The 14,458-nt window shown below is 43.0% G+C and overlaps 1 protein-coding gene across 2 annotated transcripts in view; it reads left to right on the top strand.

Moving 5' to 3' along the window:
• The window catches only part of CHPT1 (choline phosphotransferase 1), a 20,527-nt gene continuing 6,069 nt past the window's right edge, over window positions 1–14,458 (top strand). For both annotated transcript variants that reach the window (XM_056509652.1, XM_056509660.1), the window contains exons 1-4: window positions 1–388; window positions 8,745–8,892; window positions 9,714–9,855; window positions 13,261–13,345. In XM_056509652.1, the coding sequence (XP_056365627.1) occupies window positions 146–388; window positions 8,745–8,892; window positions 9,714–9,855; window positions 13,261–13,345 (618 nt within the window). In that variant the 5' untranslated portion in view covers window positions 1–145. The remainder of the gene's footprint in view (window positions 389–8,744; window positions 8,893–9,713; window positions 9,856–13,260; window positions 13,346–14,458) is intronic.

Consider the following 14,458-nt stretch of genomic DNA (forward strand, 5'->3'; position numbering starts at 1 on the left):
CGAGGCGGGGGCGGCCGTTCCCCTGCGGCCGAGCCGCTGTTGGGCGTCGGCCTCTTCCGCCGCTGCCCCCGGCTCGGATCAGCCCCGCCCCGAGCGGCGGCGGCGGCTCCTTGACCCCGGTGCCGTCCGTGCCGGTGGTGCGGGCATGGTGGTGTCCTGGGTGCTGCCCGCGCCCCTCAGCCCGGCGCAGCTGAAGCGCCTGGAGCAGCACCGCTACAGCGCGGCCGGGCGCTCGCTGCTGGAGCCGTGGCTGCAGCCCTACTGGGGCTGGCTGGTGGAGCGGGTCCCGCGGGGGCTGGCGCCCAACGCCATCACCATGGGCGGCCTCCTGCTGAACTGCCTGACGGTGCTGCCGCTCATCGCCTGCTGCCCCAGCGCCACCGAGCAGGTACCGCCCCAGCGCCACGGCTGGGGCCCCGCCGGTGCCTCCTGACAGCGCCCGGAGCCGGGGGGCCGTGCCCGCTGTGCCCGAAGCCGGGGGGCCGTGCCCGCTGTGCCCGAAGCCGGGGGGCCGTGCCCGCTGTGCCCGAAGCCGGGGGGCCGTGCCCGCTGTGCCCGAAGCCGGGGGGCCGTGCCTGGAGCCGTGCCCGGTGTGCCCGGAGCCGTGGGGCCGTGCCCGGTGTGCCCGGAGCCGGGGGGCCGTGGCCGCTGTGCCCGGAGCCGGGGGGCCGTGGCCGCTGTGCCCGGAGCCGTGGGGCCGTGGCCGCTGTGCCCGGAGCCGGGGGGCCGTGGCCGCTGTGCCCGGAGCCGGGGGGCCGTGGCCGCTGTGCCCGGAGCCGGGGGGCCGTGGCCGCTGTGCCCGGAGCCGGGGGGCCGTGGCCGCTGTGCCCGGAGCCGGGGGGCCGTGGCCGCTGTGCCCGGAGCCGGGGGGCCGTGCCCGCTGTGCCCTGTCACTTGGGGCTCCTCTCAGGACGGCGTGGCCCGTCCCTCGGCAGGGAGGGCTAAGGCCGCGCTGCTGAGGGACTGTCCCGAGAAATCGGGGAGCGGTGGGTCACCCCTTGGGGCAGCGAGGGCCAAGCCGGAGATCGGCGTTGAGGCTGGAATGCCCAAATGCTGTAGGGATGGCGTGGAAGGAAGAGTTCAGCGCCCAGGGGCCCCGTGGCTTTGGCGTGTGTGGTGGGACCCGGCCTGCACTGCTCGCCGTGTGCGAGGGGCTCGCCCGGGGCTGGGACCCCGCTCCCCCGCGGCCCAGCTGGGAAGGCAGTGTCGCCCTCCTCAAGAGTGTGGTTGTCACACAGGGGCCGTGGGCGTCGAAACAGCAGCTGGTCCTGTTAGAGGATGCGGGATGTGCCCAGGAGCCGGGCACGGCTGGGCCAAGAGACATGGCTGATGGCACTTCGGCATCACAGCTGGGTTGGGTTGGGTAGCAGACGGGAGCTCAAATGTTTCCCATCCTTGTGTAGGAAACATTTAATTGCTTTAATTTCTGTAGGGAAAACAGGCTTGTTAACGTGGGCTGGTGCTGTTCTCACTTGAACTGCGGTGCCTACAGTCTTTCAGTCAGTTTCAGGAGATCTATCGGTTTCCCAGCCTGTTGCAAGTTTCCCATTGCAGTCTTTATGGAGTTAGGGTAGGAAATAGCAGGGAGAAATTGATTTATGTGGGTAAAATACCTTGAAAGGTGGCCGCTGTTTTTCTTGTGTTCTGATGGATTTAAATCCTAACAGCAGAGGCTGGTTGGGACTTTTTAATACCATAGCTGTATCCTGATAAGCGTTCTTGTTAGAAGAGTATTTATTTTTCGCTAGTTGCTTTCCCCTTTGTAACAGCAGAGGTGTTTGTGGCAGACATATCAGGAAACTGATCCAGATTGAAATTAACTTCAGTTTGGTCTCAGCCTAATCACTCCCCTGATACCCATCACCAGATAGAGGCACTCAGGCATTGCAGCCAGTAGAAGGGAAGACAGATGATAGTGAATGGTTGGAAACTACACATGGTCTTCTAGTCACACTTTCATAATTAAAATGCATGTGTACTGCTACCTTTAGCTTAGTTTTATGATGAAAATATCAGTTATGCCAGCTATGTATCTGAATGCTCATTTTAGCTTTTTCACTTTGCTATTCAAAACTAAAAGGAGAAAGTAAATTTTACTTCAGTTATTTTTCCCTTGAGGACCCTTGCATAAAAAGAAAAAATTTGTGTTGCAGATATCCAAGGAATTATTCCTTCCAGGAAAAATTTAGGTTGGATTTTAGGAACTTTTTTCTTTGAACTGTCTTTAATTTTTATTTTTTTTTTTAATTCTGGAAGCTGGATTTTATAAGAACCTGTAGTTTGGACTGTATTTTTATGTTTGGATATCAGTATATCCTTTATAAATATGCAGTGTGGACCCAGCCTTATCCTGTTGTTGTGTTTGTTGCCTCTGCTCTGTGAGAATAGCCCTGATTTTCTCTTGCTGCATCATTTAGAAGCATCATTCTCTCTCTAGTTTTTTAATGACTCAGCTTGTCTTCTGCCTAAGTTGAGGTCATATGTCTGGATGGCTTTTTGAAAAAGCTAAAACTGTTGCAACACTAACAGGTGATGCCTGCACTATTGTAATACCTACTTTGTAGTTTTGATTGGGATATGTAGGCTGGAAAGCATCGGTCGAGCTGAAAATTATGTTGAGGATGGTTGAAATCACAGACTGAACTAATACTGTACTGCACTTCAACAGCATCTCTGTCCATCACAAACATGTCTCGATCACCTGATGGACAAACAAGAATAAAATAACAAGCAGGTTTGGGTTTTGGTGCGGGGTGGTTTTTTTTAGTTGGTTTATGTGGTTGTTTTTTATTCCCTAACCAATCTTAAGTGGGCCATTTTGGTTAAGCCATTATTGAAAACACAAAAGTCTTCATGTTTGTACAAACCATTCAAAACAAGTAAGACTGGTAGTTACAATCCCTTGAAGAGCAGCTGCTAACAGATGCTTAGAAAGGGGATCTTTCTCCAGTATTCCCTTCCAGCTGCCAGAAGACTGTGGTTTAGCAGTTTCTTTGCAAGGGATTCTGTTTGGGTCACTTACTAGAAAGCAGCTGACAGATCTGTTTCCCCACAGGCACTTTACACCTCACAATTTTGCCTTTTGAATTAGTTGTTTGCACCTGTACTTTTTTTTGTACTTTGAGCTTTCACTTTATTCTGTTGCAGTGATTTCCATTATTTTATACTGCTTATTCCCAACCCCAATGCAATTAATGTCTCAAACCACAAAATGTTGTTGTGTTCCTATTTTATTTTTTTTTTGAACACTCATTAAGAAATATTTAGGAATGAAAAATCTTGCTGACATTAAGTAAGAACAATGTGTATCTGATGCACTAGAGTGCAAAAGGATGACTTTTTAGGTGAGGATTTCCATTTTATCCCCACCATAAGACAGTGAATTGTTTTGCTCTAGTGCCAGCAGACTTCTCTGAAGCAGCTAGTCAATTCATAAGGCTTTGCAGGGGAATCTTGCTTGTCCTTCCCCTTTCTGGGCAAAACTGACGAAACATCATTATATTCTTAAAAGGGAGAAAGGAAACTTTGATCCTTTGCTTTCATGGTTGCTTATGGAGGGGTCTAGCTTTGGTAATCCTTCAAGACCAGTCACAGGTCTCTCTAAAATCGTAGAATGGCTGGGTGTAAGAGACCTTTAAAGGCCATTCTGTCCAGCCGCTCTGCCATCAGCAGGGATGTCTTCAGCTAGACTGGGTTGCTCAGACTCTTGTCCAGTCTCTCAGTGAATGTTTCCAGGGATGGGGCATCTACCACCTCTCTGGTCAAGCTGTGCCAGTGTTTCATGACCCTCATCATAAAAAAAAAAAAAAATCTTCCTTATTTTTAGTCTAAATCTGTCCTCTTTTATAAAGCCATAGAACTGTAGAATAGTTTGAGTAGCTAGATTTCTAGACAGAAGTGCATGCTAACTGTAATTATTACATTGTATTGAATTATAACTGTTTGAAAATTAATCTTGTAGCACTTACAGCATGATCTAAGCAAAGAACTGGGAACAGAGGAAGACAGGAAGAAAAAAGCATGGATTATGGATTTGGTTTTTGGGCAGTGATAGGAAAAGTGGGCAGGGGCCCAAGAGTTCTCCTGCAGAGAGCTAAAGGAAGGAAGGGAGGCTTGTGGTGGCTAACTCTGTAGGATTGTTCAAGAAATGGTGTAGTGAGTTTATCAAAGGGTGTCATACCTTGCTGAAATGTGCTGTTTTGAAAGCCATACATCTAGGGAGACCAGAAAGCAGGAAAAGGTCTAGGTGACTTCACATTGCTCTACTATCAGCTGTTTGGGGAGAGAGGAACGTTGGTGAGATGCTGTCTCTGCCTTTTTCTCTCTCTTTTAAAAAAACAACAGCAAACCCAAACAAACAACTGAACCACCTTTAAAGTGAAAGAGGTCTGCCAGAGGGCAAAATGAGGGGAAGATATTGACAGGTATGGCGTTATGTAAACAGCTGGGGCACAGCTGAGCTTTGTGGGAGAGTAGAGAAGTAGAGAAAGTTGAACTGGAGCAGCTGGTATGAACAGGGCATGTGGGGGTGGAGAGCATGAAGGAAAAGGCAATACCTGACTTGGAAAATAAATATGAAGCACTGAATGGAGTGGGAAATCCAGCCAAAACCCACAAGTGGGGAACAGATCAGTTGTGAGTGGGAGAAGGGGTTTATTTGGGATGAAGTAAGAAGGTACAGGAATCCTCATACACAAGGATGGGAGCTCTTTCAGACAAGGCTTGTTGGAGAGATGAGGATGCTAAAGGAATGCAGAGAGTCCTTGGTTTGCATGAAATACACTTGGACTGTGGTACAATTATTTGAGTATTATCTTTATTCTTTTCATCCATGCTGTCTTCCATGCTGTAGTTCCAGTTTGAACAGCCCCTTCCCTCATCTTGCTATTAGTAAAATTGTACAGTGCTTTGTGCTGAGCAGAAGCATGGCAAATGATCCATGCTGAGAGGGTAGAAGAGGGGGAATTCTGGTCAAAATGTGTCTGTCTATTCTGGATCTGATCCAGAGAAGGGGCCATGTAAACTAGGGCAACACTATTAGGTGTGGATCGAGGAAGTGAGATTATGGCTAAACGTGATGAGTAATTAAGGAACTGAATCTTTAAATACTGCAAAAGCTTAGCCTGTTGAACTCTCTGGACTTGAGAGCTGTGCTTGAAACAAGTTCTAAGAGGTTTCCCTGACACATGTAGTCTTTTGCAGCTGTCCATGCTCTTTTGTGGGGTGGAATCATGGGAGCAGAAGAATTCCTGCTGTTCAACCCCCGTTTTTTCCTGCAGGAGAGGCATGTCACACGTACCTGTCAAACAAACACTTAATGTATATGGCTTTGTTTTGACATGCTCTGGATCAGTAAATTACCAATTCTACTTTATGAAATCTGTGTGACAGGATTCTGGGGTTGTGGTATCTTCAGACATCCCTTTGAATTGAAGCAGAGGAGCATACGCCTCTCCCTCTCTGCCTCCTCCCCCTCAGGTTTCTGTTCTCTTCTAGTTCCATGAGAGTAGCACCTAGGTCTGGCCAGATAATACATTTACTTGGGTAGGATATAACTTTGGGCAGAGATAATAAACACCTCATCAGTGAAAAGCTGATGATTATGGGGAGCCTCCTGACCTTTCTGCTCAGCCATGTCAGCACTTTCAGATGCTCCCACTTCTCTAATTTGAAACCTACTTGTGTCCAGTGTGGGAAGCCATCAGGGGAGATCCCTAAATGTGCAGCCAGGCACATGAGAAGGCAAAGGAGACAGCAGCAGGAGCTGTATTGGGAGGATGGATAGCAGAGAAAATCCACTGTTATTAGCAACCTTTGGGGATTTGGAAAGCTGTTTTACTGATTAAAACATTAGAGCATTCACTTAATCTGCTAAATGATAGTTGATCACAAGTGAATTTTAGTTCTTACCACTTTGGGTTAGATTTAAACTGACGGCCTAGAGGTGAAATACTCCAGACAGTGTTTCTAAACTCTCTGATATATGCTATTCTTACTAGGATCTTTTCCCTTTTTTTTTTTTTTTTTTCACTATGGGAGATGCCAATACTAAAGGTGCTGGTGGATACAGATGATCCTGACTGGGAAGCAGATGAAAATGCTCACCTTTCTTCCAGATCAGCAAGGGGCAGACAAAGTGCTTTAATTCTGGAATCTGGAGGGACTGTTTTGTTGACTTGTCCCAGTAGGAGCTAATGCAAACAGACTTGGATCACCCTGAATGATCCTACCTGTACCATAACTTGCAACTGGAAAAAAGCTACTGCTTTGTCAAAAAGATCTAATAGGAGAAGTTTGAGTTAAAGCTGATATATTTATTTTTGCATCTGTTGTGTTCCACTTGCTTTGTGAGAAACTAAGTGTAGATCTCAAGCTATCTTTTCATAATTAGTAGAAGTATGTCGCTGTAAGGATACCTCACAAAACACTGCAGATGACCTTTGTGGCACTTCACAGAATTATTGGTGATAAAATTGGCTAATACTCCTTTAAAAGGCAGCAGTGAGAGCAGTGATTTCTCATGGCCTTTCTGCTCACAGGTCTGGAGCTGCTGTGTTTGAGATTCTCTGTTATTCTCCATGTAACAAAGTTACTCTGAAAGCCAGTGTATGTACTGTGAATGTGTACTTTAGTATGTGGACTATATCACAACTAAAATTATCTCAACTTCAACAAACTCCTAACTGTGCTTTTATGTTCTGAAGTACTTGAGCAATGACTGACAGCCTTCTGTTTTTGAAGGGTGGAGAGCAGGTGGAGGTAGCTGCAGTCCCCCTGCACAATGTGAGACCAAGTGAGCTTGTGCCATGAGGACCTTGAGTTCTCTGTGCCTCTGTGGGGCTTTTGGTGATCCTCAGTCCTGGGGTAACCACAGGCACCTCCTGTTCTCCGCAGGCTCTATCCTTTCCCCTTCATTAGAGGAGTGAAACTTTTTCAAAGGTGTCTAAAAATTCCATTCCTGGTTTAGCCCCATCTCCCAAAACAAGATTTATTTTTGTAAGTGGACTAAAAGGGAGGAGAAACCTAAGAAACTTGACTAATTCCCATCAGTAAGCATCAAACACATATTGCTGTCATCACTTGACCTGGATTTCTAAAGTGTGATCTTTGCAGGAGTTGTCAAATACCAGTGTATTAAATGTCCATTGGAATGAGACTATCTCCTCATCCTCTTTTGCCTGCTTAAGGCTTCCTATATGATCTGTGCTAACAACTTTTCATGGCTTCCTTGGATGAAGGGAGGAGTCAGCCTTGCCAGTTTTGAAGAGTGTTTTAAGTTTTCTAGATTTTTCATTTGCTTACAAATCCAGAGCTTGCACCTAAAGCAAGTTCCTGATTCTTTGACTGTTGTTTCCTTCAAAGCTGGGTGAAGCAGACAACCATTTTACTTTGCTAACAGTGTATCAGCCAGCCTGAAATACATGAGGAATTCTTAAATAACAGCAAAAATGCTATTCAGAACTGGACTTTCCTTAAGCATGTTGCTGCTTAGTGTGTTTTGTGACCAGTCTAACTGGAGGCATAACATTTTCTAGCTCAAGACAATGAGTGTAATGGTGGTGAGATATCAGAATGTCTGGAGGAGCAGCTGTACCTCATCTGCATTCTTACTGCTGCCTTTGAAGTGATGGAGGGCTGTCATTTCCCTTCTTCCCCAACTGTGACGCTGGGTTTAGTTGAGTGTGGAGAAATCTCATCACACTGAGATCTGATCTGTTGTCTAATCTGCTTAATAGCCTTTACTGGTCTTAGGAAATACATGGGCACATGTTGGTCAATTTGTGCTGCAGGAGAGGAGTTGCAGAGGTGTGGCAGCACCACAGCAGCTGTCCCTTAGCAGGGAGTGGGAAGGGATTCAGCTCTGTGACTGCCTGTGGGTGTTCACTTGTTTATCTGCAAGTTGCATTTCCAGTATTTTTACCTGACTTTGTTTTCACAGACAGTAATCCTGAATGCTAAGGGTACCTCTGGAAACTACATGAGGCAAAAATGTTGCCTGTGCTTTGTTCCGAAGGTGTTTTAAAACATTTTTAATAAAACCTAATTCCTAGACAAAGCCAGACTGACTGTGCATAAGAAAATAGTGCTTTTGAAAGGAATGACTGCAGAACAGTTCCTGTGAACGTAACAGCTGATGATGTATATTAAGTAGATAGCTTCTCCTTCATATTTAGTGAATTTTTTTTTTTTTTTTAAGCCCTGCCCAAAGTGCCTAGGTAGACAATTTTTTTTTGTGTTGGGAAAAATAGCTTTCCCTAAAGGCTGAAGCCTTTATTTAGTAGAAACCTTAGTGGGTTTTTATATCTATATGTTGTAATTATGAGCAAATCTCCTAAGTGTCTGTCACACAGACTGCTGAAAGCTTTAGTAAGTGCATTGCTACTGCTTTTTATTTTAAAGATGATTTTTATTTTTATAACATTTTTCGGCACAAATAATGCAAATAATTACAGAAATATTGTGGGCTTAATGTAGAAAAGAAAGTCAGTTGATACAGAAGAGGGGCGAAAGTTTTTTTGTTTAAATAAATTGAAGGAGCTGTGTTCCATTGGTGTACCTGGAGTAGTTCATTACAGTAGTTACTACAATCCATGCAGAAATTAGTGTGTCTGGTTTGTCCATTAATTAACAAATAGCACAATATAGTACAGTTTTGTGGTGAACATTATTTTACCTTTAATGAAACAGATTATCCTTAGGAAATTGGGAACTACCTGGTTATCTTTTATGTAAATCTCTTTCAGGCACCTTTCTGGGCATACATCCTGGGTGCACTAGGACTTTTTATCTACCAGTCTCTGGATGCCATTGATGGGAAGCAAGCCAGAAGAACAAACAGTAGTTCTCCTCTTGGAGAACTCTTTGATCATGGTTGCGACTCTATTTCCACAGGTAGCCTTAACTTACTGTCACTCATCCTAGTTTATAAAAGTTGCCTTTTCAGGAGCAGCTGATCAGTCACAGAATTGTTGAAGTTCAAAAGAACCTCTGGAAATTATCTAGTCCAGGGTCTTTTAGGATAACTTCTCCATCTCCCAGTCTTTGCACCCTGGCCAGTAACAGTGGGGTATTTCAGAAGTTCTTTCAGCAGTTGTTGGGTAAGATGTATTCTGCTCTTACTTAACCTTGTATCTTCACATACTCCACTTTAGGAGTAAGGTGCCAAAATATCAGTTTGGTAATAGGGCATCCAGCCTAGCACTTATGAGAAGGGTAATTTATATTCCTTACAAGAAGTAGTTTTAAAAAGTTGGGAGCCCTTAAAAAGTAAGCCTTGCTCAGTTTTACTTTCTGTAGCTGAGCTGCTGGTGGTGCCAGTGCTTGTAGTTCTGTAAAGCTCAATGGCTGGAACAGTTGCTCTGGGAATTGGTACATTCTTTGTCTCATTTCCCAGAGAAGTGCAGCTGCCAGTCCCCCGAGCTTTGCCCTTCAGCTGAAGCTGTTGGTGTTGCAGAGAATATGAGATGACAAGGCCAGGAGGGAGAACAACCACTCTAGGCTAGAGGGCAGGGCCCTGCCTTGGCAGAAAAGGAGTGTTGTGTTTTGGTTTCCCCTGCCAGGACTGCCCCTGAGGGTCAGCTACTCAGTAAAGTATCAGTCGTGGCATTACTTTGTTAGAGTGATGTAAAATGTTCTGTGTTTTTATTCATTTATTTTTAAAATTTCTCTTAACTTCAAGCAACATGACTAACATGTTCATTTCTGCTTTTCAGTATTTGTTGTCCTTGGATCCTGCATAGCAATCCGACTAGGAACAAATCCTGACTGGTTGTTTTTCTGTTGTTTTGTGGGACTGTTCATGTTCTATTCTGCTCACTGGCAGACATACGTATCAGGCATACTAAGGTTTGGAAAGTAAGTAGGTATCTTTAGAAGTACATCTGGCTTAATGTCTGAGACTGCTGGCTCCTTGATTTCAGTTTCTTCTTGGTTTACTCCCTGCTTTCTCTTTCTTTCACCTTCTTTCTCATCTCCCTTCCAATCTAGCAGACTTGTGTTTTACCTGACAAGAACTTGAAACTCTGCATAACACGGAGGACCTGTTGTTTTAGCAGCTGATTTTAACTCTCTGTGCTTTGTTTGCATGCATTTGGTTCTTTTGTCTGCAGATTTGTTGTCAGAACCCATACAAATACCGTTCAGGCTCAGGTCAGAGAGGTCTTGTTTACATTGCAGACAAGTGTCCTGTGTAGGTGTAGGAGTAGGGACAGAGCAAGCAGCTGGGCACCTCCCTTTTTAATCTCCCAGCCATAGTGGTTTCAGCCTCAGGGGACTCTAAACTACATGCATTTTAGAGACATTCCCGGGCTAATGGATTTCTCTTTCATAGATATCTTCAGTCTTCCTTGGAATGAACTCTGCTGCACCCCTTGCATCCTCAAGGAGTTCACACATCTGTGGCAATGATTGAAGAATTACTCCACATTTATGTGGGCCTTTTTTTAATCTGGCTCATACTGGCTTTGATGCCCTTTAAGTTTTCTGTTAGGTCAGTTCTAGAGACTGCTGTGATGCTGTTCATGACTTGATAGAAATTTTATCTATTTCACTGCAGCATAGGAGGAGAAGTCATGACATTCATATAGAAGACAATAATTTCCATTTAACTGCTAATAGTGAGGTGATTGCTGCACCCTCCTATAGCTGTGGTAGTACCTGGCCATGGCCTTTTGCTGTTTTTAAGCAACAAGCTTCACTTTAATATAATTACTTCGGAAAAGTAGAAGAGGTTTGAGACTTCTGTGGCAGCAGAACTGAAAATAAGTGATACATGAAGGCTGTCCTGCTAATCCCAGTCACTTGCTAAATCACCTGTTCATAGTCCAACTTAGCTTTGTCCTGCAAGAAGTGACATAGCAAATCAGCAGGCACACAGGCTGGTGACCAGCACACTGCATCAAATGCAGCTGTGTCTGTGATATTGATAAGTGCTCTTCTTGATTTGCTGGTAATGCGTTTTACCACAGAAACTGTAATTCTTCTGCCTGCCTGCAAATCCTATTGTTTTTAAAGGGCATCTTGTGCTATAAACAAAAATAGGTGCTATACAGTGATGGCTGAAATAGGATACTTTCTGTCCATGACAGTAGGCTGCTCTGAAGGGAGGTGGACTAGGCCAGGAGCTCTGGCCTTTTGTAGACCTGACTTCTTTTCTGTACCTTTTATTCTTCCAAAAAGCATGAGAATTATTTCCCCACATCGGGAAGGCACTGAGACTCCTTTACCACATAAAGATTTTAATAAAAACTTGGTGACTTCTACTTTAACATGATGATAGTGCATAGTACAAACAGCTCAGAACAGCCTGGTGTTGCATGGTTACTGCAGCTTTTCCACAAGATTACTTATTTCTGTCCAGTGAAAATAGGTCACAGTTTTTTTCAAGGCTCCCAGTTTTGTATGTCTTAAACATAGAGGTGTAAAGAAAGCATTAGTATAGTGCTCTGAATATGATGGTACATAATAAAATTCATGGAACTTTTCACTGATGCTGTTTCTCAATTAGCAGCACTTGATTTTAGAAATAAATAAAAAGTGAGGGATTCCTAGTGCTGATGGCTAGGAAGGATCAGAGAGCTGAATAATGTGACACTGTCAGATTGTGGAACACTGTACAGTGAGTAGAGTCTTTGGACTCTGATTTGGGCTCCACTGCCACCAACAGTCTGAGCCACTGTAAAATTAAGTATTAAACTTTGGCACAACTTCAAGTTTGAGCCTTCTCCCACCACCAGCAACAACAAAGGCAATGCAGATTAGAAATCCTGGTGTTAATAGTACAGAGTGCAACTTCTGAATTTGCTTTTGCATAACCAGCAAGTTCAGCAATGGCTGAGTGGATGTAACACTTCATCCCTGGCAGAGAAGGAAGAGCCCACTCCCAGCCTCACTGTCCTGTGACACTCTGTCATTGGACCTCAAGCCACTTCATTAAATGGGGCAGAAGGTGAAAAGCCTACACTGGACTGGCAAGCTGGGCTGGTTCACCTTACAGTCCAGTAAGCACTACAGCAAATAAAACTGAGGGAATACAACACCTTAGGAAGAAGAGGACTCTGGATTCTCTTGGATTTAAGAGGTGATGAGCACTTCATCTTATCATCTAACTGCAGTTTAAACTCTGGATCCTCTAAGAGTCACAAGATTGTGATGAAATTTAGCATATTTTATCAACATCTTTCTGATGAAAGAAGGGAGTTTTAACTGAGATTATCAAGTTCTGATAAATATTTTCCATTACCCAAGAGATGATTGCTATCTGCTTTTAAAAATCCACTGTTTTCTGTGCAGACAGGATATGCTAAGTAGCAATACACATTTGTCAATACCTTAAAACAGCAAATTTATTCCAACTGCTAAAAGAAATCTTGAATATTCATTATTTCTGTTTGCTGGTAACTTTTGGTATGAAGATAAGATACCTGTCTCAAAACTTTTGGTACCATAAAAGGTACCTTTGATAAGCACTTGTTTTTGGTCTTTATTTTAATTATTTATGTTAAAGCTTAATAAGTACTGATTTTTTTTTTTTTTTCTTGAGCCTTGGCTTCATGTGAGGTTTCATCAGTTAAATACAATGATAAAGAGTTGTCTATCTTATCTGAGAACAAAAAAGGTGAAATATGGAGTCTGAACTTCATAGGGCATACAAGGCCACCTTTCCTAGAACAGCTTTTATGGAGGAAAGCAAGATAGCAATTATATGTCTTTAGAAATATGGCAAATGCTTACCTATCCACTGACTCAGTCCTCCCTTGTTTTGCAGGCTGTATCTGTCAAGATACACTTTCATGATATGAAGCTTAAACAAATCCCTTCTTTCCCAGCCTGTTCTTTATAGTCTCTGCTTTTATATGCTGTGCTTTTAATGGAAATATTTGATGGTGTTTACTGTGAGCTTACCTTAAACCTTGATTTGAAACTTACACATCCACAAGTCTATGAATTTGTACAGAATTCTCTAATAGCTAACAATGTATTCATTATAAAATCCCCTTTTAAAATTATATGTAGCTTGCTCTGGAAATGGAGTATAGCTTTAATTTTAAATCTTAGCCAGAGATGTGTGCTTCCATATAGAGTAGCTTTCTCAATCAAGGAAAATAATATTCTATATATATTTATATAATTTAAACTACAGTTATTGGCAGTTTTATTCCCCCTCCCTCCACACACATTTTACACTTACAGCAAAAAATCTTTGAACTAAATCTCTCTTTTTTTATTTTCTTTTTTTTTTTTTTTTTCCCCCCTTCACAGAATTGATGTAACTGAAGTTCAGATTGCCATAACACTGCTGCTTTTGATATCTGGCTATGGAGGAGCAGGAATATGGGACTATAAGGTGAGTGTGTTAAATGCTCAGAGATCCTCTTGAGGAATGCTGTTGAGTGTCCACTGTTCCTGTGGTATTTGAACCTGCTGTGTGCAAGTACCATCAACAACTACAAGCTGTGTAATGTTGTTTTAGCTTATTGTATAAGTGTAGGTTATTTTAATATCATAGTTAACTTAGATCTATTGGTGTGACTCCCTGGGCACAGATTTATAGCTACATAGAGGAAAAAAGAACCCATTTCCCACATACAAACTTCTGATCTGGAGCTATTAGTCCACACATACTTCAGCTTTAGCAAATAGTTTTTGTTCTGGTTTTATATATTTTGAATATTTTATTGTAAGGCATACATTTCAGTTAAATGATTTCTCTTAAAATTTAAGGATTAAATGCCTCAATCTAATGAAACCATGGGATAAAGCAAGGGAGTTTTGGTTAAGTTATCCATACTTGTGTCAGTGCAGATGTACTTATTTTTAAGAATTATGTCACAGCCACGTAAATGTAAATATTTGTATTTTTTTTTCCATCCCAGAACTTTTCCATATCTCTGGCTTTTATTCTGATCTTTAAAGATGCACTTTAGTGGACAGTAGCAAAAGATCTTCAACCTTTCTAGGACCATTTTTCAGAAATTTGTAGTTCTGATTGGTTATGGTGCAAAGAGATGAGACTTAACTTTCCATACTACTGATAACCAATAGAAATTAACCTAAATGAAAACCAGTTCAAAAGTTTGCTCAACAATTAAGGAATGTTTAGCTAACTCTGCTTCCCTTTCCCAGCCTTTTTTATTTTTTTTTCTATTTTTAAAAAGCTTGTTTTCATGTTGGAAAACAAAGTAGCTGCATTAAACTTCAATTATGATTTTTTCGTCATGATGATTTTTTATGATTAGAATCTGTTGGAGTTATGCTGCATCTCAAAAAACTATATTGAAAAAATATGGTAAATGGTTTCTATTTATTACTTTTTTTTTTTTAATCCTCTGCTGCCTTTGGAAGTTTCCTTGAAACTGCAATTGATTCCAAAGGGTGACTTTGATTAAAAATTTTACCTGGAGACTACTCATGATAGTCTCATGATGTGCAAAGATACAGCATACAAATAACATGCCAA

Source organism: Oenanthe melanoleuca, chromosome 1A (genome assembly GCF_029582105.1).
Source record: "Oenanthe melanoleuca isolate GR-GAL-2019-014 chromosome 1A, OMel1.0, whole genome shotgun sequence".
NCBI classification, from domain to species: domain Eukaryota; kingdom Metazoa; phylum Chordata; class Aves; order Passeriformes; family Muscicapidae; genus Oenanthe; species Oenanthe melanoleuca.